General features: G+C 42.2%; 2 protein-coding genes and 5 long non-coding RNA genes across 8 annotated transcripts; 2 read left to right on the top strand and 5 right to left on the bottom strand.

Moving 5' to 3' along the window:
* The first annotated feature begins 428 nt into the window (after positions 1–428).
* LOC149381492 (uncharacterized) lies at positions 429–2,413 on the top strand. Of its 2 annotated transcripts, XR_016293877.1 has the most exons (3): positions 529–966; positions 1,749–1,862; positions 2,228–2,413. It is a non-coding gene; the product is annotated as an uncharacterized LOC149381492 (long non-coding RNA). The 2 variants fall into 2 exon arrangements; XR_016293876.1 differs by lacking the exon at positions 2,228–2,413 and having other exon boundaries at positions 429–966; positions 1,749–1,986.
* A 1,060-nt stretch (positions 2,414–3,473) lies between these two features.
* LOC149381491 (uncharacterized) lies at positions 3,474–7,302 on the top strand. Its single transcript, XR_016293938.1, has 3 exons — positions 3,474–4,632; positions 6,251–6,378; positions 7,000–7,302. It is a non-coding gene; the product is annotated as an uncharacterized LOC149381491 (long non-coding RNA).
* Positions 7,303–8,328: 1,026 nt separating this feature from the next.
* Positions 8,329–10,242, bottom strand: LOC149381490 (uncharacterized). Its single transcript, XR_016293810.1, has 3 exons — positions 10,201–10,242; positions 9,252–9,379; positions 8,329–8,630 (listed from the first exon to the last, which is right to left on the bottom strand). It is a non-coding gene; the product is annotated as an uncharacterized LOC149381490 (long non-coding RNA).
* Positions 10,243–10,750: 508 nt separating this feature from the next.
* Positions 10,751–13,600, bottom strand: LOC149381489 (uncharacterized). The gene is made up of 5 exons (XR_016293802.1): positions 13,271–13,600; positions 12,504–12,609; positions 12,004–12,113; positions 10,975–11,068; positions 10,751–10,805 (listed from the first exon to the last, which is right to left on the bottom strand). It is a non-coding gene; the product is annotated as an uncharacterized LOC149381489 (long non-coding RNA).
* Positions 13,601–14,131: 531 nt separating this feature from the next.
* LOC149381488 (uncharacterized) lies at positions 14,132–14,503 on the bottom strand. The gene has a single exon (XM_089601368.1). The coding sequence runs from the start codon at positions 14,501–14,503 to the stop codon at positions 14,132–14,134; it is 372 nt and encodes a 123-aa protein (XP_089457494.1).
* A 1,216-nt stretch (positions 14,504–15,719) lies between these two features.
* Positions 15,720–17,313, bottom strand: LOC149381487 (uncharacterized). Its single transcript, XM_089601367.1, has 3 exons — positions 16,915–17,313; positions 16,136–16,457; positions 15,720–15,862 (listed from the first exon to the last, which is right to left on the bottom strand). The coding sequence occupies exons 1-3, from the start codon at positions 17,311–17,313 to the stop codon at positions 15,720–15,722; spliced, it is 864 nt and encodes a 287-aa protein (XP_089457493.1).
* Positions 17,314–18,401: 1,088 nt separating this feature from the next.
* On the bottom strand, positions 18,402–21,251 carry LOC149381486 (uncharacterized). The gene is made up of 5 exons (XR_016293803.1): positions 20,922–21,251; positions 20,155–20,260; positions 19,655–19,764; positions 18,626–18,719; positions 18,402–18,456 (listed from the first exon to the last, which is right to left on the bottom strand). It is a non-coding gene; the product is annotated as an uncharacterized LOC149381486 (long non-coding RNA).
* Between the last annotated feature and the right edge of the window lie 3,005 nt (positions 21,252–24,256).

The raw sequence follows: 24,256 nt of genomic DNA, 5'->3' as shown, positions 1-24,256 counted from the left end.
AATGTATAAACTTTTGTAACCGCTCGACTTGTGAATTTGAATAAAATGGACGAGTTTTAATTCAAATTCTTGTTGCATATGAGACGTCCTTAAATTTTAAAGATCTTGGAATATGATAATATTTAAGGTCGATGAAATTTCGGAATGAGAATATTCGAGTAATCCAATATTATTATTCGAAACATACTCGGAGATTTAAAAAAATCTCAAGAGTAAAGAATGAATTCCGAAATCCCTTAAATATATTCAAAATAACGAGAAATAATAATAATTTTCTCGGTTATTTTTCAAGATTATTTTTTTAATTAATTAAGGACAGGATTGTGAGAGTTTATTTTGAAAGGACTTATATGCAATATTTTGAAGGACGAAAGTGAAAGAAAAAGAGAAGCTGGGGTTGATTTGAGAGAGTTGTGGCAGGAGGGGATTGGTCCACGTATGCACGCGTGGCAATGAATGAGGGTGCCACATGGCCACTTCCTCCTCAAAACCTTGCCACCTCACCCTTCTCTCTCTCTTCTCTATTTTCTTCTTCTTCTCCCTTGCTTCACTCGGCCGAAACCCACACACGAGCAAACCAGGACAAACGAAAAAAAAAAGAAAAGGAAAAAAACTCTCGGCCGCTCCTCTGCTCGTCGCCGACAACCATCATCACCGCCATCACCCTCGTTCTTCTCCTTCTCTTCTTCTTCTTCTCCTTCGCGCGCCATCACCCAGCACCGAGTTCCACCGCGCGCTCCGGCCCGAGGAAGCACAGCACCGCCGAGCCCCGACGTCGCCACCGCCACCTCTCACTCGCCTTCCTCTCTCTTCCTCTCCTTCGCGCGTCACCGACCGCTGAGCCACCGCGCGCGCAAAGACCGAGCGACACACCGCCGCCGCGAGCTCGCCGTGACCGCCGCCGAGGAAGGAGACGCCGGGAACACACAATCGAGCGACGAGGACACCGAATTCGTGAGAATTTCGGTAAGAACAAGCTAAACCCAATTGATTTTTCTGAGAAATTAGGATTTGAAATTCTGAATTGGGGATTTTTGAATCCGAGTTGATTTCGGTTAAATTGATTGGTTTTTATCGTTCATTGAACTCGATTGATGTTGTTTGTAACCTGAATTTGAAGTTTTGATTCGGATTTTTCCTAATTTATCCGAAAATGATGAACTAGGGTTTGAATTGGGGGTTTTTGATTTCGGGTTCGATTTCGGTGCAATTGCTCGGTTTGTAATGTTGTCTGAGCTTGATTGTTGTTGTTGATGTGGTTTATGATCAGAATTTTTGAGGCTATATTGAATTGTGGGATTTTGATGAGTTTTGGTTTGGATTGTGGTTTTGGCCGTGTGCTCTAAAATTTGAGATTTGGATTTGAGAATTTTGAGTTCTTGTGATGTGTTGAAGTGATTTCATTCCTGGAATTAGGAGAGGCTGTGATGATTGAAGGATTTTGGAAATTGTTTAGCTTGGTAATTGTCTTAGCTGTGAGTTGTTTGTTTGCTTTGTGTGGCCGTGTGTTGTCTTGGCCGTGTGACTTGGTTGAGCCGTATGTTTGTTGTGGCCGTGAACTTGGTCTCGGGTATGCGTTTTAGTTCACAAATAATTATGATAAAGTCTGAGCCTCGATTTGAGTTTTGTGGTCGTTTCCGGTCAGTTGGATTTTTGTTGAGTTCGCTTGATTGGGTTATGGGTTCGGGTTTTGAGTTATGTGATATCGGAATTTGGTTTTAAGATGTTAACTCGTCGTTGGGTTCCAGGTTTGATTTACAGACATTGACGGACGGACGGGAACCAGACGAGTCGAGAGCGTTGAGATTAGCCTCTGAAGATCTCAAGTTGATAGAGTTATCGAAATAAAGCTCGATTAACTCGTGAGTTTTAAATCGCTTACAGCGTTTAAATACTCTTATATATGTACTTTCAGTATTTAAATAAATAATTTAGAATTATTTATTTAATAATGTTTATGAATTTAATTTAATTATTCGTTTGGAATTCTCGGTTATTTTTAATTTCGGATTATTCGATTTATTTAAGACTCGTGATTACTCGTTGAACATTATCTCGTATCACTCTCGATATGGGATACGCGAGTCTTGAATAAACCTCCGAAAAACCGGGGAATAATAAATTAAATTTTCGAATTCCGAACCGACTCTAATCCCGACAACGAACCCTACTCTCTTTAAGTAAACTCGAATCCAATAACTAATGGTTGTTCAACTCCGGATGATAGTTCTTCCGACGTTTCGACAAGCGCCAGGTGCCTCAAAGAACGTGTGAAGCAAGACGTCTTCAGGACTTGTCAAGCGTTCTATCGAACAATTCCGGGTAAGTGTGGAGACATAAGTCAACTACTTACCAAGGGTATAATCCTGTTTGTTTGTGCATATGCTTGCTAGTAAACAAGAGTAGGTAAAAGCCTAAAAATGAATAAACTCGAAAGTTAAGGCTTCGGCCACTCTTGCTTGAAAACTTAGCTCGGGTTCGCCCGTTAGGTTCAAACGCTAACTTGAACCAGCCTTGCTTGCTTTGTGTGTGGTTAGACTTCTCTTCTAACTCTAGGAAGTAGGTTAGAATCGAGAGGACGGAAGAGCGATAGACTCTCAAATTCAATCGAGAGTAGAGAGTTCGAGAGTCACATCTCGAGCTTTCAACTTAAAACACTAAACGAGCTTCAAAGGGAAACAATAATTTCTTTCGGGGTTTATCCCGTCACGCTCTTCCGTATATAAGTTTAACGTGTACGCTGCTAGCTGCAGTGTACCCAAACTTTAAACTCGTGTCGGTGGTACTCACAAGTCCCTGACTTGTGCTTGGCGGGCCATGTCGGTCCGTGCGCCGAGTACTCGAAGCAATGGGTGAAGGTCGCGCATCGCGAGCTCATTGCTTGCTGGAAGACTCACCGGAAGCTGCCTTGAGCACACCGGGGCGTAGTGGGTGATGGTCGCGGTTCGCGAGCTCACTATGCCAGAGACCAGTGGCGCTGACGTCATGATGAAGGAAGTACCACTAGTGGATCCCAGACATGTGTAAAACTTAGATCGGTTAACGACTGCTGCTCGAAGTCGGGAACTGGTCTCTAGTCGGACCAGAGGTTATAGCAGTGTGGAGTGTATAACCTTGCGGGACGGCTAGTATTCTAGGATGCGCGCTCATTAGTCACTTTTAGGTGATAGCTGCATCCTGCATTCTTGTTTGCTTGTTCGCACGTCATATGCTTTGCATTAGCTGCTTTTCTTTCATAAGCTAGACTCCCGCTTGCTGAGTCTTTCGACTCATAGTTTTATGTCCCTTGGTAATGTAGATAAGGGTAAGGCGGCAATGTAGACGACCGAGAAGGAAACTGAGACGGAACGCGTAGTTTTATGTCCCGAAAGGTGTCATGAGGTTTGGGAAAAAAAGGGAAAGTTGAGCCCAAGATTCATAGGTCCTTTTGAGATTCTGGAAAAGGTTGGAGAAGTAGCGTACATGTTAGCACCTCCTCCAAACCTGTCAGGTATTCACAACGTGTTTCACGTTTCCATGCTAAAGAAGTATGTGTCAGATACTTTTCACGTGCTGGAAGAGGAACCAGTTGATCTACAAGTGGATTTCAGTTACGAGGAACTCCCAGTTAAAATCCTTGACAAGAAGGAGAAGGCACTAAAGAATAAGACGGTTCAGCTTGTGAAAGTGCTTTGGAGAAATCATTCAAGTGAGGAAGCTACATGCGAACAAGAAGATGTGATGAAGCTCAAGTATCCCTACCTATTTGAGGAAAGAAATTTTGAGGACGAAATTTTTATAAGGATGAGAGGATGTAAGATACCGACTTTTATTTATGTAAATAATAAATAAAAAGTCAACAAAAGGATTTTGAAAGTACTTGAGCGTTGAAAATTTTAGTCCTTGAGAGTTACGGGAATAATATTAAGGAATTTCTCGAAGGAACGAGAAAACAATCGAGAATGGAAAATTAAGAATATTAAGGTCGATAAGGTTTTAAAATATTTTCACGAATTTAAGAAGGATGGTGAACGTGAAAATAAATTCTAACGATCTTAATTAATTTCTACGTTAAAGGAATTCGATAGAAAATTATTGGACTAATTTTCTCGTTATATTTTCCATCTCTCAAGAAAAGAATAAAATTAAAAAGGAATTGTGTGCAACAAGGAAGGACTAAATTGTTATGTTTTCGGACCAATTTGAAATAAAAAGGGGGAAAAGAAGGTCAAATGAGAATTTTTGAAATTTCTTCACTTGTTCCTATCTTCTCCACGTCATTGGTGTCTAGAAACCTCTTCTTAAGTGATGTATATCACTTGGCCGAGAGAATCAGCAGCAACCAGGGAAAAAAAAAAAAGAAAGGCCGAAAGAAAAAAAAAAAGAAAAGAAGGAGAAAAAGAAGGAGAAGAAGAGAACCGAGAGAGGGAGAGAAAGAGAGGTCGAGCGAGAGAGCGAGAGAGTGAGTGAAGGAGGAGAGTTTGAGGAGGAAGAAGAAGCTTGGCCGACAGCAAGCCACCGAGACCAAATCTCACGCGCGCGCTCGGACCGAGAGGAAGTGAGCCACCGCGAGCACGCCAAGGACGCCGGACCGAGAAAGACGCCGGGAAAAGAGGGAGTGAGAGCTGAGGAGACCCAATTTCATGAAGTAAGGTGAGAATTCGTTCTTGCCCTGTTTTGATTTTGAAGTTAGGGTTGGAATTTGGGGCTTTTCAATTATGAACGTGTTTGATACTCCTTGAATTGGTTTGGTGCTCGAATTGGTGTTTTATGATCCTAAGAACCTTGATTTTGGATTAAATTCTGGGTTTTGGGTGTGTTAGTTGGCCGTGTGGTTGGCTGGAGATTTTGTGATGGTATGTTGAAGTTATTGTTGATGATTCGAGACTGTTAGTGTTGTGTTGGCTGGAATTGTTAAGCGTTTTGTTGTTGTGTTTTGGATCGAAATGATGTGAAGTTGTTTGTGATGACGATTAGAATCTGAGAAGTGTGTTTATTAGGAATTATGGTTATAGTGTGATATATGTTTTTTTTTTCAGATTTGTTATAGAATTATTAAGTCGTTTTTGTTGCGAGTTTCTCGTCGAGAGTTAGGCTCGGTTTAGGTAGGCTGAATAGCGCTCGGGGCAGCGGCTCGGGACGGCGAGGAGGCTGTCCGAAGATTGGCGGAGGTGCTGCGCGAGCGACAACGAAACGGGGCTGGTCAGCGTGGTTCATCGGCTCGGTTGGAGCGAGCTGTTGGGCCAGGGACGGCAGCGACGCTGTGGCGGCTCTCGGGGGGCAGTTTACGGGAGTCTCTGCCTAATGTTAACGAGTCGAAATTTCCCGAGTTCCGACTCGAGTCTAAGACGTTATTAAGTAGTTTATTTTTCGAGTTAGTTACGAAGTTTTGATTAAGTTGTGCGAGTGCTCGAGTTAGTACGTTATTATTATTATGTTTTATAGTCAAACCCGTTTGATATATGTTGTTAAGAAAAAGAAATTAGTATGTTATCATTATTAAACTCGTTCATTATTCAAATAATTATTTAGTATTCTTATTTACTTAAGTATTAAAAATCGAGTTCGACTATAAGCTCGACTCTTTTAATTTGGAAAAAAAAAGAATATCAACGAGAAATGTTTTATTTACGCACGAAAATAGAAATAAAAGAACGGTTCGACTACGAACCGAGGGTTCGGTTATTTCATAAACATTTTATTAAATCGAATCCAAGATTATTTATATATGGTTAGATATTTAAAATAAACGACTTGGTTTATTTTAAATGAAAGATTTTTACGTTATGCACTTCATTATTCAAATGGTTATAACTTGTCAATAAAAAGAGACAAGTCAAAAATATTTTCTAGAACATATTTGAAAAGTATCGTTTTAAGTTATTTTCATATAACTTCTGTATGCTATAGATTGTTAGTAATAACTTCTTATTGCGTTCTTTTCTTTTAGTTTCGACCTCGGGAACCTATTCTAAGCAGTGAGTCTTGCCCAGTCAAAGGAATAGGTGGTCGTATAGTATGAGACGTTTCTTAGCTTAAGTCAGAGAAGTTATGTCAAGATCTTATTATCTTTAGGCATCGATTCTTTTCTGTATCTATGTTATGTTCTCATGTGTTCTTGATTGCTCGTGTTTGAGACGCTCTGAGTAGCGTGACTAGGAGGACGTTTGAATACGTTCCTTATGAGCTTTCTTCAGTAGAAGTATGTACGTTAGTATGTCGAGGGATGAGATACTGAGTACGCTCCATGTTCGATCTTTCTCTTCTATAGATAAGTCCAGATTGCTACAAGGATAGCAGCGAGTGTAAGGATATTACGTGGACGAAGCTACGAGAAGTAAAGAAATGACTCTTTCTGTTGGAAGAGAAGGATTCGGGATTCGAAAGAATCGTATCCAGGTAAGTAGAAACATTTCAACTGTATCACAAAAATAATGTGTTGTGTGTGCTGCTTATGTGCTTGCATTTACATGATATGATATGTGATTATTGCATTTATTGCATTTGCATTCATGTGCATCTCATCTAAAAATGGAAAAGAGTTTTACGAGAAACGAGGTTTTTCGAAAGAAGGATGTGTGTTGTGGATCGTCCATGAATGGTTGGCTAGCTCCTAGGATCGGGGAGTTAGCTACAACTTCGCGAGATAGGATCGGTCTCACGAAGGATCGGGTCATTTGAATAGTTCTGGGAACCTTATGACTTCGATGAGCGGATCGTATGTAGTACTGGGTACCTTATGGTCACGTCGGACCATTTGAATAGTGCTGGGCACCTTATGGTTGCGACCTCCGGGCTGTATGTCATAGTGCTGGGCACCTTACAGCTGCGGCGTTAGTCATGCATGTATGCGAGAGGACCTGAGTGAACTGTTTACAACACACACCTTGCGCGCAATTAAGAAGAGATTTAAGAAGAAGAAAAGATGAGAAAAACTTGCTTGAGTTTTTAAAGTGAAAATCATATCATATGCATTGTTTCTGCTTACTGGGCGTTAGCTCATTCGTTTTTGTGATACAGGTGAGGGATGTGATTAAAAGATGTTTACACGGTAGCGGGTTGACTGGCGAGCGCTTCCACGTAGACGAGACTTCGTATATGGGCTATTTTGACCTGATGGGCCTAATAAGAAATTGTTTTGAATGATGTTTTGTGAAAATGGTTATGTTTTGTGAAGTCTGTCTAAGACCTAGAGGTCAAGTAGATTGTTTCTTTCACTATGTCGTTTATGCATGTAGACTTTAAGTCAATACGATGGTGTTGTGTGTAGATACGAAAGGTTTGTCATGACGTCGTGTCGTTTATGTTTAAAAAAAAAAATTCCACGTGTTTTCTTCTAAAATAAACGACTCGTCGGGGCGTGACAAAAGTTTGGTATCAGAGCGGTTCACTCCTCATCTTGAGTGTGATCCGTGGTGTTTACTGATCTGGTATTCGAGATGGATTTCATGAAGGAAGGTGCGTCGATTAGCCGACCTCCATTACTTGACGGCAACAACTACTCCTATTGGAGGGCGCGTATGAAGGCGTTTCTGAAGTCCTTGGATGAAAAGGCTTGGAAAGCGATTCTCACGGGATGGACTCATCCGACCACTGAGGAAGCCGATGGTAGCTCGTCTCTCAAGCCTGAAGAACGTTGGTCCGTCGATGAAGAGAGGCTTGCAAACTCCAACTCTAAAGCTCTCAACGCCATCTTTTCCGCTGTGGACGCCAACGTTTTCAAACTCATCCACACCTGCGAGGTTGCCAAAGACGCATGGACAATCCTTCAAGTCCACCATGAAGGAACCGATACGGCACGTACGTCGAGACTTCAACTATTGACCACAAAGTTTGAGAATCTCATAATGGAAGAAAGTGAAACTATAAATGAGTTCAATTCTCGTCTTTGTGATCTGACTAATGAATCGTTTGCCCTTGGCGAGAAAATTTCCGAGGAGAAACTTGTCAGGAAAGTGTTGCGATCGCTGCCCAAACGATTCATCTACAAAGTCACTGCTATTGAGGAGGCCAAAGGCATAAGAAGCATGAAACTTGAAGAACTCATGGGTTCTCTCCGAACCTTTGAGAAGATGATTGATGCGGAGCCCAAAATGAAGGGAATCGCCTTGAAAGCGGATGTCCATGGAGACCTTGCACCTTCCGACGATGATGATATGGCTAAAAGCATTGACTTGTTGGTAAAGAATTTCGGGAAGTTTGGGAAGTACATGAAGAAGCTCAACCACAATTCAAGCGGGAATGTCACAGAATCTGCCCCATACAAATTCCACAACAACAACCGGGCTCTGATACCAAACTTTTGTCACGCCCCGACGAGTCGTTTATTTAAATGAAAACACGTGGAAATTTTTTTTTTTTTAAACATAAACGACACGACGTCGTGACAAACCTTTCGTATCTACACACAACACCATCGTATTGACTTAAAGTCTACATGCATAAACGACATAGTGAAAGAAACAATCTACTTGACCTCTAGGTCTTAGACAGACTTCACAAAACATAACCATTTTCACAAAACATCATTCAAAACAATTTCTTATTAGGCCCATCAGGTCAAAATAGCCCATATACGAAGTCTCGTCTACGTGGAAGCACTCGCCAGTCAACCCGCTACCGTATAAACATCTTTTAATCACATCCCTCACCTGTATCACAAAAACGAATGAGCTAACGCCCAGTAAGCAGAAACAATGCATATGATATGATTTTCACTTTAAAAACTCAAGCAAGTTTTTCTCATCTTTTCTTCTTCTTAAATCTCTTCTTAATTGCGCGCAAGGTGTGTGTTGTAAACAGTTCACTCAGGTCCTCTCGCATACATGCATGACTAACGCCGCAGCTGTAAGGTGCCCAGCACTATGACATACAGCCCGGAGGTCGCAACCATAAGGTGCCCAGCACTATTCAAATGGTCCGACGTGACCATAAGGTACCCAGTACTACATACGATCCGCTCATCGAAGTCATAAGGTTCCCAGAACTATTCAAATGACCCGATCCTTCGTGAGACCGATCCTATCTCGCGAAGTTGTAGCTAACTCCCCGATCCTAGGAGCTAGCCAACCATTCATGGACGATCCACAACACACATCCTTCTTTCGAAAAACCTCGTTTCTCGTAAAACTCTTTTCCATTTTTAGATGAGATGCACATGAATGCAAATGCAATAAATGCAATAATCACATATCATATCATGTAAATGCAAGCACATAAGCAGCACACACAACACATTATTTTTGTGATACAGTTGAAATGTTTCTACTTACCTGGATACGATTCTTTCGAATCCCGAATCCTTCTCTTCCAACAGAAAGAGTCATTTCTTTACTTCTCGTAGCTTCGTCCACGTAATATCCTTACACTCGCTGCTATCCTTGTAGCAATCTGGACTTATCTATAGAAGAGAAAGATCGAACATGGAGCGTACTCAGTATCTCATCCCTCGACATACTAACGTACATACTTCTACTGGAAAGAAAGCTCATAAGGAACGTATTCAAACGTTCTCTTAGTCACGCTACTCAGAGCATCTCAAACACGAGCAATTAAGAACACATGAGAACATAACATAGATACAGAAAAGAATCGATGCCTAAAGATAATAAGATCTTGACATAACTTCTCTGACTTAAGCTAAGAAACGTCTCATACTATACGACCACCTATTCCTTTGACTGGGCAAGACTCACTGCTTAGAATAGGTTCCCGAAGTCGAAACTAAAAGAAAAGAACGCAATAAGAAGTTATTACTAACAATCTATAGCATACCGAAGTTATATGAAAATAACTTAAAACGATACTTTTCAAATATGTTCTAGAAAATATTTTTGACTTGTCTCTTTTTATTGACAAGTTATAACCATAATTCCTAATAAACACACTTCTCAGATTCTAATCGTCATCACAAACAACTTCACATCATTTCGATCCAAAACACAACAACAAAACGCTTAACAATTCCAGCCAACACAACACTAACAGTCTCGAATCATCAACAATAACTTCAACATACCATCACAAAATCTCCAGCCAACCACACGGCCAACTAACACACCCAAAACCCAGAATTTAATCCAAAATCAAGGTTCTTAGGATCATAAAACACCAATTCGAGCACCAAACCAATTCAAGGAGTATCAAACACGTTCATAATTGAAAAGCCCCAAATTCCAACCCTAACTTCAAAATCAAAACAGGGCAAGAACGAATTCTCACCTTACTTCATGAAATTGGGTCTCCTCAGCGCTCACTCCCTCCAAATCTGTCAACTGTTCATAACGTGTTTCACGTTTCCATGCTAAAGAAGTATGTGTCAGACGTTTCTCACGTGCTGGAGGAGGAACCTGTTGATCTACAGGTGGATTTGAGTTATGAGGAACTCCCAGTTAAAATCCTCGATAAGAAGGAGAAGGCACTAAGGAATAAGACAATTCAGCTTGTGAAAGTGCTTTGGAGAAATCATTCAAGTGAGGAAGCTACATGGGAACAAGAAGATGTGATGAAGCTCAAGTATCCCTACCTATTTGAGGAAAGAAATTTTGAGGACGAAATTTTTATAAGGATGAGAGGATGTAAGATACCGACTTTTATTTATGTAAATAATAAATAAAAAGTCAACAAAAGGATTTTGAAAGTACTTGAGCGTTGAAAATTTTAGTCCTTGAGAGTTACGAGAAAACAATCGAGAATGGAAAATTAAGAATATTAAGGTCGATAAGGTTTTAGAATATTTTCACGAATTTAAGAAGGATGGTGAACGTGGATCTGTCACGACCCGCGAGCGACAGCTCGCCCACGAACCGCGACCGATCAACTCAAATCTATACATAACTCATAATATAAACACATTAATTAAGCATAATATCTCATAAGATTATATAATAAAATAGTTTGCGAAAATTCGGGGAAATTTTTCGCCTTTATAACTTAGAGTCTTATAGCGACTCCTATACAAATATGTTCCGGAACGTTTTATCAAAAGATACTAACCCCGATTAAGAAACCCCATAGCCCATAGGTCAAGGCAATACGCGCTCGGTCTCGGTCTTCAATCTCGTTTCCCGCTTACAAGCTTTTCCCTTATCTACATTACCAAGGGTCATAAAACTATGAGTCGATTGACTCAGTAAGTGGGAGTCTATCTATAAAGTAAAACGACTAATGCCATGTGACGTGCAAACAAATATACAAGAATGCAGAATGCAGATACATATGATTCAAGAGCATGCCTAACGCGGGGCCTCGCTCTACGCTATCACTTGCCATTCCACAAGGTTATACAACATCCCCTGCTACAACCCTTGGAATGACAAGAAGCCAACCTCAGACTTCGAGCAGTAGTCATCAGTAGCTTAAGTGTTTTAAGACTGTCTGGGATCCACTAGTGGTACCATCTTCATTTGGGCGCCGGCGCTACGTGTCGTCATGACACAGCAAATGGGCTCGCCGGGGCGACCTTTCCCATTGCTAGAACGGGGTGCTCTCAGCAGCTCCCGTGGAGTACTCAGCGCCATCAGGACCGTCTTAGTCCTCAACACGAGTCGGAACTCGTGGGTACCACCGACAACATTATTTATTGTTTGGATACTCTAGCTTATAGAGTATACAACTAATTACAAACAGGAGAGCGTCTCGGGATAAATCCCGAAAGAATTATGGTTTCCCTTTCATGCTCGTTAAGTGTTTTAGATTGAAGACTCAGGATGTGACTCCCGGTACTTCTACCCTCGGCTCGAATCCGAGAGTCTAACATGCTCTCCTGTCACCTCCGATCTAGCCAAACTCTATGGTTAGCAGAGGGATCTAACAACAACAAAGCAACAACGTGGCTGGTTCAAGTTAGCGTTTGAACCTAACGGGCGTACCCGAACTAAGTTTTCAAGCAAGAGTGGCCGAAGCCTTAACTTTCAAGTTTATTCATTTTAGGGCTTTCACCTACTCTCGTTTACTAGCAAATAAATGCACAAACAAACAGGGTTATTCCCTTGGTAAGTAGTTGACTTATGTCTCCTCACTTACCCGGAAAAGATCGTCTGAAAATTGGTTGACTTCTGGAGTTTCCTCGCTTTTCACGCTTCCCGAGACTCTACACATCCTGGAGCGTTATCACGTTCTGAGGCGTCGAGAAACTAAAACCCAAAGTTGAAAACTCATTAGTCAATGATCCGAAAGGTGATGACAAGCTTAAGGTTCGTTATCGGGATTCACTGCGAGTCGGTTCAGGGGTTCGAGAATTTAATTCACTTATTTCCCGGCTGTTCGGAATTTAAACTTATTCAAGACTCGTACGAATTCGTACCAGAGAATGAGTACGAAATAAAATCCAAATCATTATTTAACGAGTCTTAAATAAATTAAATGAATAATCCGAAAATAGTACAAACCGAGAATTCTAAATGAATTAACCAAAAATTAAATTCTCGAACATCTCTTAATAAATAATTAATAATCCCTGAATACAAATCTCAAATCCAAAATTAAGACTCGAGTCTAACGCTATAAAGCGATAAACGACTCACGAGTGAGATCGAGCTTTAAAAATCTGTTCTGAATTCACTACTTTTCCAGCTTCAACGTGTTCAATTCCGCCGGCTCTCGCTCGATTCTCTCTGATCTGTAACTGAGCTGTGAAATAAAAACGAATATCGAGTCAATTTACAAATCCAAACTCCCGACTCGACTTAGAATCCGAAATCAAACCACTAATAACATCACTTGTCACAAAACCCAAACTTGTCAATAAATTCACATTTCAATCTCACAACGAGCTAACCAAACTCGAAACGAACCAACTCATCTCAAAACACAAACGACGATTTCAAATTCACATGACTTCACAACCCGAGAACTAACTCAACCAACAATCAAACCGAGCATTAACCACAAAATAAATCCCCGAGACTCAGATTTTATCTTCACAAACAATCAAAAGGACTCACAACTGAAACAAGTCCCTCGGCCAAGAAAACTCACGGCCACAACAAAGAACCACACGGCTAAAATAAGAATTTCAAGACCAAAACAATCTCGGCCAAAAATACTCAGCCAAAGATAAGGCCCACGGCCAAAATCAAGTCACACAGCCAACAATGACACGGCCAAGCAAACAACCATAACCCAACACCGAAACCAAATCTCATCAATTCCAATCATCAACATCAAAACCCAGCGTAAATCACCCCAGAAACCAATTCAAAACCATCACCCACGTTCACAAATAGGAACCCCCAAATTAATTTATCCAAACCCCAACTCTTAAATTCAATTTGGGTAAAAGGGATTTCACCTTGCTTTTGGAGAAATCAAACTCTTTGGTGCTCACTCTTCTCTTCACCGGCGTCCGCTCTAGCTCGCGGCGGCTCAAGCTTCACGGCCGTCGCTCGGTCTCAGCTGGACGGCGCGCGCGCGGCTCGGTGACGGAGCGCTGGGCGAGCGCGAGCAAGGAAGAAGAAGAGAGAGAAGGAGTGGTGCTGGGGGGTTGAGCAGCCGGAGAGAAAAGGCTTGGGTGGTCGTTGCCGATTGAATTTTTTTTTCTTTGTTCTGGTTGTGTTGGAGCTCGCGCGGGTGAGGAAGAGAAGAAGAAGAATGACGTGAAGAAGAGAAAAGAAGAGAGTAGAAGATAGAAGAGGATAAGAGAAGAAAAAAGAATCCCTTATTTGCTCATAGATCCCTCCCATATCCTCCTCTCCAAACCGACCCCAAACTCAAAAATTCTTATAAATGGGTCCCGAACTTTCATTACAATCACGTCCGTTGTAATGTAATTATTTAATTAAATCCGTGACTGATCAAATTTTAATTAAATAACTAAACCGAGAATTTCCTGTTCGTTCTCGATTAATTTAAATATATTTAAGGTTTCTCGGAAATAATTCTCATCCTTGAGAATTTATTTCTTAAATTAAATTCCGGAATATTTCATCGGAAAATAATTTATTACTCGAGACGAACTCGATAAATCCTTTATTTATTCCGAGATTTTCCATTACCTTAAAAGAACTTAAATTAACTCAATAAATTCATACGTCCATAATTCACTCATTAATTTAATTGTAACAAACGGAAGCTCGTAAATTTTACAAACGGCGAGATTCAAAAGTTATCCTTTACAATCCCTACCCCCTTAAAAGAGTTTCGTCCTCGAAACTTAAAACAGAGCAGGGTACTTCTTTTGCATCTCACTTTCGAGCTCCGATGTAACTTCTTCTACAGCATGTCTCTTCCACAAAACCTTGACCAAGGGAATGGTCTTGTTTCTCAAGACTTTATCTTTGCGATCGAGAACCGCAACGGTTGGCTCCTCATATCTGATTTCAGGAGAGATCTCAACCTCTTGCTCTTGCAGAACATGCGAAGGGTCAGACACGTACTTCCGTAACATGAACATGTGGAACACATCGTGCAGGTTTGACATAGACGGCGGTAACGCCAAGCGATAAGCTGTCTGGCCTACACGCTCAAGGATCTCAACAAGTCCAACATACCTTGGACTGAGCTTTCCTTTCTTTCCAAACCTCATAACTCCTCGCAAGGGTGAGATCTTCATAAAAACATTCTCTCCTGCTTCTAAACTCTAGAGGCCTCCTATGTCAGCGTAGTTTTTCCCGATAACTCTGGGACGATTTCATCCGAGCTTGGATTTTATTAACTGCTTCTGTGGTCTGCTCTAGTATCTCAGGTCCAACAAACTTGCTCTCACCAGTTTCATCCCAATGAACTGAAGAGAGACACTTCCACCCATATAGAGCTTCATACGTCGCCATGTCAATTGACCCCTGATAGCTGTTGTTGTATGAGAGCTTAACTAGCGGAAGATAACGACTTCACGAGCCCTGGAAGTCTAAAACACAAGCTCGGAGCATGTCTTCCAACACTTGGATCGTTCGTTCGCTTTGACCATCGGTTTGCAGGTGAAAACAGTACTAAACTTCAGGCGAGTCCCCAGGTTCTCTTGTTATCTTTTCTGGAACCTGGATGTGAAGCGAGCATCACGGTCAGAAACAATCGAGCTAGGAACCCCATGAAGACGTACAATATCCTTTATTTAGAGTTCAGCGAGCTTATCCACGGTGTGAGTGGTTTTGATGGGCAGGAAATGAGCTAATTTGGTCAATCTGTCAACAATGACCCATACTGAGTCGTGTCCAATTGTGGTTTTTGGCAATCCTGACACAAAATCCATCGTTATCTGCTCCCACTTCCACTGTGGAATCTCTAGTGGTTGCAGCATTACAGCTGGTTTCTTATGTTATGCCTTAACTTGTTGACAAGTTAGGCACTTTTGGACAAACTCGGCCATGTCTTTCTTCATTCCTGGCCACCAATACACCTTTCTCAAGTCTTGATACATCTTTGTCACGCCTGGACGTTCCGAATATGGTGTCCTGTGAGCTTCTTCCATTAACTGCTTCCTGACTTCCTCGTTGGAAGGCACACAAACTCTTCCGTTGCACCTTAGAATCTCGTTCTCATCCAACTTGAAGTCACCATGTTTACCGTTTTGTGGTCTGTATAGATGTCTCAATGGACTCCGTACAGGTAGTGTCGTCATATCTTGACTGCAAACACTACTGCAGCAAGTTCTAGATTATGTGTAGGATATCGGGTTTCGTAATCCTTCAGCTGATGGTATCCCAAACGCAAGTCAATCTTCGAGAACACTGTCGCTCCTAACAGTTGATCAAAAAGATCTGCGATCCATGGCAATGGATACTTGTTCTCGATCATTACTTTGTTCAACCCACGGTAGTTAATACATAGCCGTGATGAACCATCAGCCTTTTCACGAACAAGACATGCGCTCCCCAAGGTGAATGGCTCGGTCGTATGAACCCTTTGTCAAGCAACTCTTGTAGCTGCCTCTTGAGTTCCTTCAATTCTGCCAAAGCCATACGATATGGAGCTTTCGATATCAGAGCTGTACCTGGAATGAGCTCTATGTTGAATTCAACTTCTCAATTAGGAGGTAGACTTGGAAGATCTTCAGGGAAAATATCAAGGAAATCTCTAGCAACTGGAATCCCCTACGGCTGTGGCTTGACTGTCTTCGTGACATCTGCCACACTTGCAAGGTAACCAGCACATCCCTAAAGCATCATCTTCACGGCCTTCAGCGCCGATACGATCGGAAAACTCGATTTCTAAGAGGAACCTTGGAACTGCAGCGGTCCAAGTCCTGGGCTCTGGAACAGAACTGATTTCCCTCGGCAATCTATGATTGCACGGTGCATACTCAACCAATCCATTCCAAGGATTACGTCATAGTCCACCATTTCCAATTCTATCAAGTGTGCTTCCATTATCCAATCATGAACTCGGATGGGCACATCTCTATACCAGCATAACGACCGGTACTTTTCTCCAGAAGGCGTAGCCGTAACAAACGGGTACGAGACTTCCTTCTGATGCTCACCCAACTGGTCAGACTTTTTGGATGTGATGAATGAATGCGTGGCTCCTGCACCTATCAATGCCTATGCAGAGAAGGAATCCACGAAAATCTGACTTGTGACAGCGGTGGACGACGCTGCTCATACTTCATCTTCACGGATGGAAAAGACTCTGGCATTAGCTTTCGGCGCTCTTTGGATGCAGGGGTCTTTACTTCTGGATTCTCACATACCCGAGACAGATGACCCTATTTCCCGCATCTGAAACACACCAGCGCACGAGCATAACACTCTCCCTCGTGCGATCTACCACACCTTCGGCACATGGGCGACTGATTGCTTCCAGAGGTCATAGACTTCTTACTAGGCGGCCCTGACCGTCCGCTATCTTTTCGGCTTTTGGTATGGTTCACCGACAGTGATCAGTTTCCAGAACTTACATGAGGTCAATAACTCGAGCCTTGCTGGGACCTCATACCATCTCTTTGCTGCGGCCGACTCTCCCATCTCGATTGGGTTATGAATCTTTTCCTTGATTCACTATGCTTAGGCCAGCAGCTTTAAAAGGTGTTGCAGCAGTTTGTTTCGGTGCAGGATTCCGATCACCCTCGCGCCAACAAGCAATCCGCAAAGCCCTTTGCACGGCGTTGGCGTATGAGCGAGGTCCATCATCGCCGCTATCCACTTGGCTCACGATATCCACGTTGAGCCCATGCATGTATTTCATCTTTCTAGCCTGATCAGTAGGGACTAGGGAAGAAGCGAACCTTGTTAACATGTCGAACTCTGTCGTATACTCTGATACTGACATTGAACCTTGTCGTAGTCTCATAAACTCGCGTACCTTGTTCGATAGGTTAGCTTCACTCAGGTACTTCCCATGGAACAGATTGAGGAAATGGACCCACGTCATGGAGTGGACATCCTCAGATGACGCCATCACCTCCCATCAGCCCCTAGCCTCATCTTCCAGCTGATTGTGACGCAAGCCACTCACTCTGTATTAGATAGCTGTATAAAGTTGAGGATCTGCTGCATCTTCTTGATCCAATTCCCAAATGCAGCTGGATCAACATTGCCTCCAAACGTCGGAGGTTTTTTTTTTTTTTTTGCTTACAAAATCTCTCGTACACAGGCTTGCCCACTGAAGGGTCGACGTCAGGAATCAGGAGGTTAAGCTCTTCAAGAGGATCCACATGCACTGGCTGTGGATTCTCACGTCGTTTTCCGGGAATTGGAGGCGTTGGGTGCTGTTGAGACGGCGCGTTCAACCTTGTTGAGTTCCGCGATCGTGTGGTTATGCTCTTCTAGCTGCTGCGCGAACCTCCGATTCATCTCATCTCTCTGGGTTGCGTCGGCACCTTGTCTCTCCAGCATGCGTCTGATCTCCGTGAGATCCGCCGCTGTAACATTCTCGGCATTAGACGGGTCTTGTCTAGGCCCCATGCCTACTCAATTATACACATGGAAGAGGGAATGGTTAAAACCCAAGTCACATCATCGAGACTGCATAACCAACCTGGACTAGCCTCTCAAGGCCTAGTCAAACGAGACTTAAGCACAAAATGCTAGTTCTCTCGTTACACACACAAAGCAACCACTCTCGTGGTTGACAAGCAAACGTCTACGCAGCTGGGTCGTCTGAAGGCTCAGCGGGATCCTCCTCGGAATCTCCCTCGTCACAGTCAACCTTATCGTCATCATGCGGAACAACCACCGGAAAAACAATCATCGGGGGTAAGGTACTCATATACCACATCGCGTCACGACGAGGAATTCGGTCTGCATTCGCAAGACAGCGAACAAGGGACAATCAGATTCCAGCGTCAGATATTGGAGCTCTACACATAGCTCCCAATACTCGATACCTCGCTGGAGTCTATCCCCGAGCACATCGGACACCGATCCACAATTTCTTGGACAAGTCGGTCTCCATATCGGACAACCGATTCAATCCCGAGCCGGTAGAATTCGTAAGTTGCTCCTCCCACTCGTCCCCCTCTCCTGGCCCCAACGTGTATTGTATCATGTCACGACCCGCGAGCGACAGCTCGCCCACGAACCGCGACCGATCAACTCAAATCTATACATAACTCATAATATAAACACATTAATTAAGCATAATATCTCATAAGATTATATAATAAAATAGTTTGCGAAAATTCGGGGAAATTTTTCGCCTTTATAACTTAGAGTCTTATAGCGACTCCTATACAAATATGTTCCGGAACGTTTTATCAAAAGATACTAACCCCGATTAAGAAACCCCATAGCCCATAGGTCAAGGCAATACGCGCTCGGTCTCGGTCTTCAATCTCGTTTCCCGCTTACAAGCTTTTCCCTTATCTACATTACCAAGGGTCATAAAACTATGAGTCGATTGACTCAGTAAGTGGGAGTCTATCTATAAAGTAAAACGACTAATGCCATGTGACGTGCAAACAAATATACAAGAATGCAGAATGCAGATACATATGATTCAAGAGCATGCCTAACGCGGGGCCTCGCTCTACGCTATCACTTGCCATTCCACAAGGTTATACAACATCCCCTGCTACAACCCTTGGAATGACAAGAAGCCAACCTCAGACTTCGAGCAGTAGTCATCAGTAGCTTAAGTGTTTTAAGACTGTCTGGGATCCACTAGTGGTACCATCTTCATTTGGGCGCCGGCGCTACGTGTCGTCATGACACAGCAAATGGGCTCGCCGGGGCGACCTTTCCCATTGCTAGAACGGGGTGCTCTCAGCAGCTCCCGTGGAGTACTCAGCGCCATCAGGACCGTCTTAGTCCTCAACACGAGTCGGAACTCGTGGGTACCACCGACAACATTATTTATTGTTTGGATACTCTAGCTTATAGAGTATACAACTAATTACAAACAGGAGAGCGTCTCGGGATAAATCCCGAAAGAATTATGGTTTCCCTTTCATGCTCGTTAAGTGTTTTAGATTGAAGACTCAGGATGTGACTCCCGGTACTTCTACCCTCGGCTCGAATCCGAGAGTCTAACATGCTCTCCTGTCACCTCCGATCTAGCCAAACTCTATGGTTAGCAGAGGGATCTAACAACAACAAAGCAACAACGTGGCTGGTTCAAGTTAGCGTTTGAACCTAACGGGCGTACCCGAACTAAGTTTTCAAGCAAGAGTGGCCGAAGCCTTAACTTTCAAGTTTATTCATTTTAGGGCTTTCACCTACTCTCGTTTACTAGCAAATAAATGCACAAACAAACAGGGTTATTCCCTTGGTAAGTAGTTGACTTATGTCTCCTCACTTACCCGGAAAAGATCGTCTGAAAATTGGTTGACTTCTGGAGTTTCCTCGCTTTTCACGCTTCCCGAGACTCTACACATCCTGGAGCGTTATCACGTTCTGAGGCGTCGAGAAACTAAAACCCAAAGTTGAAAACTCATTAGTCAATGATCCGAAAGGTGATGACAAGCTTAAGGTTCGTTATCGGGATTCACTGCGAGTCGGTTCAGGGGTTCGAGAATTTAATTCACTTATTTCCCGGCTGTTCGGAATTTAAACTTATTCAAGACTCGTACGAATTCGTACCAGAGAATGAGTACGAAATAAAATCCAAATCATTATTTAACGAGTCTTAAATAAATTAAATGAATAATCCGAAAATAGTACAAACCGAGAATTCTAAATGAATTAACCAAAAATTAAATTCTCGAACATCTCTTAATAAATAATTAATAATCCCTGAATACAAATCTCAAATCCAAAATTAAGACTCGAGTCTAACGCTATAAAGCGATAAACGACTCACGAGTGAGATCGAGCTTTAAAAATCTGTTCTGAATTCACTACTTTTCCAGCTTCAACGTGTTCAATTCCGCCGGCTCTCGCTCGATTCTCTCTGATCTGTAACTGAGCTGTGAAATAAAAACGAATATCGAGTCAATTTACAAATCCAAACTCCCGACTCGACTTAGAATCCGAAATCAAACCACTAATAACATCACTTGTCACAAAACCCAAACTTGTCAATAAATTCACATTTCAATCTCACAACGAGCTAACCAAACTCGAAACGAACCAACTCATCTCAAAACACAAACGACGATTTCAAATTCACATGACTTCACAACCCGAGAACTAACTCAACCAACAATCAAACCGAGCATTAACCACAAAATAAATCCCCGAGACTCAGATTTTATCTTCACAAACAATCAAAAGGACTCACAACTGAAACAAGTCCCTCGGCCAAGAAAACTCACGGCCACAACAAAGAACCACACGGCTAAAATAAGAATTTCAAGACCAAAACAATCTCGGCCAAAAATACTCAGCCAAAGATAAGGCCCACGGCCAAAATCAAGTCACACAGCCAACAATGACACGGCCAAGCAAACAACCATAACCCAACACCGAAACCAAATCTCATCAATTCCAATCATCAACATCAAAACCCAGCGTAAATCACCCCAGAAACCAATTCAAAACCATCACCCACGTTCACAAATAGGAACCCCCAAATTAATTTATCCAAACCCCAACTCTTAAATTCAATTTGGGTAAAAGGGATTTCACCTTGCTTTTGGAGAAATCAAACTCTTTGGTGCTCACTCTTCTCTTCACCGGCGTCCGCTCTAGCTCGCGGCGGCTCAAGCTTCACGGCCGTCGCTCGGTCTCAGCTGGACGGCGCGCGCGCGGCTCGGTGACGGAGCGCTGGGCGAGCGCGAGCAAGGAAGAAGAAGAGAGAGAAGGAGTGGTGCTGGGGGGTTGAGCAGCCGGAGAGAAAAGGCTTGGGTGGTCGTTGCCGATTGAATTTTTTTTTCTTTGTTCTGGTTGTGTTGGAGCTCGCGCGGGTGAGGAAGAGAAGAAGAAGAATGACGTGAAGAAGAGAAAAGAAGAGAGTAGAAGATAGAAGAGGATAAGAGAAGAAAAAAGAATCCCTTATTTGCTCATAGATCCCTCCCATATCCTCCTCTCCAAACCGACCCCAAACTCAAAAATTCTTATAAATGGGTCCCGAACTTTCATTACAATCACGTCCGTTGTAATGTAATTATTTAATTAAATCCGTGACTGATCAAATTTTAATTAAATAACTAAACCGAGAATTTCCTGTTCGTTCTCGATTAATTTAAATATATTTAAGGTTTCTCGGAAATAATTCTCATCCTTGAGAATTTATTTCTTAAATTAAATTCCGGAATATTTCATCGGAAAATAATTTATTACTCGAGACGAACTCGATAAATCCTTTATTTATTCCGAGATTTTCCATTACCTTAAAAGAACTTAAATTAACTCAATAAATTCATACGTCCATAATTCACTCATTAATTTAATTGTAACAAACGGAAGCTCGTAAATTTTACAAACGGCGAGATTCAAAAGTTATCCTTTACATATCACCTTCTGGAACATCTCACAATCTCGGCTGATAATACCGTCAGCGGTGAAACGAGTCCATCGACTCAACGTTGGCCAATAAGGTGGGGTCATCGCGATATTCGTACTGGAGCAGTGAAACGTCGAGATGACACTCATCCACTCACAAGTCAGACCGATCCACCGGCCCCTAAGTGATGGTGCCTCCCACGACACTGAACGTACTTGCGGTCGAAGGAATTCACGTGATCGCATCGCGGTACAGACGAATCTCATCGGGGAAGAGAGATCTAACTCCTAGCAACTCATCCTGCATCATGTCGAACCTATCTCTAGACAGGTCGAATCTAAGCACAACACTATCACATGGCATACTCGCGACCTATACCGAGAACACGTATCCCAAGTCTACAGAAACGGCTAAACCTGGGGCTCTGATACCACAAAATCTACCAAAAATTCTGTCACGACCCGCGAGCCTTAGCTCGCCCACGAGCCGCGGCAGAGATCTTCGTATCTTACTTAACATAAATAAAATTCATAAAAACTTTGGTGGAAGCGCTTCCTGAAAACATTTTCTAGAAAAACTTTAAAAATATTTACATAAACGTCTCAAAACTATGGGCGAATTTTTCGTTTTTCCTACAACATACTATTTAAAACTTTACAAACAAAAAGACTCGTCTCTTTTTAAAAACAAAACAGACTCATTCGCCCTTGACTTAGCCACAGGTCGGCAGCCGTACATACACACGCATACTTACTTACCGGTTTCGCTGATGCTCTGCTTAGTCTTCTTTGGCCTTTCCTTTATCTACAATATCAAGATAATAACTGTGAGTCGAAAGACTCAGTAAGCGGATATCTACATATTTAATGCACAATGCACATAACACATAAACAATACATAACATGAGATCATATCTTTTCATAACTTGCGGAAGTATCGGCTTAGGTCCCGATAAATCCACCTTACTTGAGAATCAATCGGCTTAGGTCCCGATAAATCCACCTTACTTGAGAATCAATCGGCTTAGGTCCCGACAGATTCATCTTACTTAAGAACCAATCGGCTTAGGTCCCGATAGATTCATCTGCTTAGGAATCACTCAGCTTAGGTCCCGAGAGATCCCCCTTACTTAAGAATTCACCAGCTTAGGTCCCGGTGATTCACATCATAACATACTTGCTTTAATCATAACTATGGAATTACCAGCTTAGGTCCCGGTAACTCCTCTTACTTGAGAATATTCCAGCTTAGGTCCCGGCAATTCCCATCATACAATACATTTCCTGCTCGGGATCCCTTAATGATATCCGCACGACACATGTCTTATTGGCGCCAGACAGGAGGGTGCACAGTCTCCTGCCTAATCCCCATGTGGTACCAGCACGAAGCATAATAGGTACCTGCTAACAAGGGGTATATGTCGGAGGCGGTATCATTCTGTGTTTTCTCTTTAATTAACTTAACATGAGAGACTGCTTAATTCGGGTTTAATCCCGATCTTAACATATATTCTTTTCGCTTATTAACTCGTGACTTATAAGATCTTGAGATGCGACTCCCAAAGATCCTATCATAATATTCTCGCTTTTGAATACGAGTCTTAACTTCAGTCTCTCATAATCCAGTTCACTAGGACTGGATCTCTGGAAGGTGGCTAACTAAACACATAGCAAAGGCTCGGGTTCCTAGTTACCTCTAGCCATTTTTGTTAGCCGGACTAATTCCGTTTCCCAATTCGTTAGCGGCTTAAAGCCCTTAATCTTGATAGTGACTTATCTTTTGGCTTATCTTACTCTTGCTTACTAGAAAGCATATAGAAAATGCACGTACAATATATGTATATATATAAAGATATATATAATATTTCTTGATATTGTAGGTGCCTAAAATCCACTTACCCGGATAACGATTCTTTCGAATCCTGAGATCTTCTCTTCCAAATAAAAGGGTTCTTCTTAACTTCACGTATAACCCAGTCCTCGTAAGCTTCTCCTGCTAATCCTTATAGCAATCTGGACGTATCTATGGAAGAGAAAGATCGAACATCGAGCATACTCAGTATCTCGTCCATTGATCTACTAACGTACACACTTCTACTAAAAGAAAGCTCATAAGGAATGCATTCAAAACGTCCTCCTAGTGACAGAACAGAGAATACATGACAGAACAAACATCAGGGAAAACATGACAGAACAGAGACGGGAAAGAATCGACGCCTAAGAACAAGGCCTTAACAACTTCCGTGATCTAGGCTAAGAAACGCCCCGCTATTCGACCACCTATTCTTTTGACGGGACAAAGCCCATTGCTTAGGATAGGTCCCGAAGGTCGAAACTAAAAGAAAAGAACGTATAAAGAAACTCTTACTAACAATCTATAGAATACGTAAGTTATATGAAAATAACTCAAACCGACACTTCTCAAATGTGGTTTAGAAAATATTTTATGACTTGTCTCTTTTTATTGACAAGTTATAATGTTTGAGAACGTAAATAAAACATTTCTCGTTGATATTCTT

Source organism: Urtica dioica, chromosome 11, assembly GCF_054948205.1.
Source record: "Urtica dioica subsp. dioica isolate 48M chromosome 11, U.dioica_male_clone48M_v1_H2, whole genome shotgun sequence".
Classification (NCBI taxonomy): Eukaryota; Viridiplantae; Streptophyta; class Magnoliopsida; order Rosales; family Urticaceae; genus Urtica; species Urtica dioica.
Note: the sequence above shows the minus strand (reverse complement) of the source record. Positions and strands in the feature narration are given on the sequence as shown.

Coding starts and splice junctions, on each gene's coding strand:
- LOC149381488 (XM_089601368.1), bottom strand. CDS start 14,503: ATGAGGTTTGGAAAGAAAGGAAAGCTCAGTCCAAGGTATGTTGGACTT.
- LOC149381487 (XM_089601367.1), bottom strand. CDS start 17,313: ATGGCGTCATCTGAGGATGTCCACTCCATGACGTGGGTCCATTTCCTC. Junction 16,458..16,914: donor AAGCTGCTGGCCTAAGCATA/GTGAATCAAGGA, acceptor TTCTCTGCATAG/GCATTGATAGGTGCAGGAGC. Junction 15,863..16,135: donor TGGACCGCTGCAGTTCCAAG/GTTCCTCTTAGA, acceptor TGGCTTTGGCAG/AATTGAAGGAACTCAAGAGG.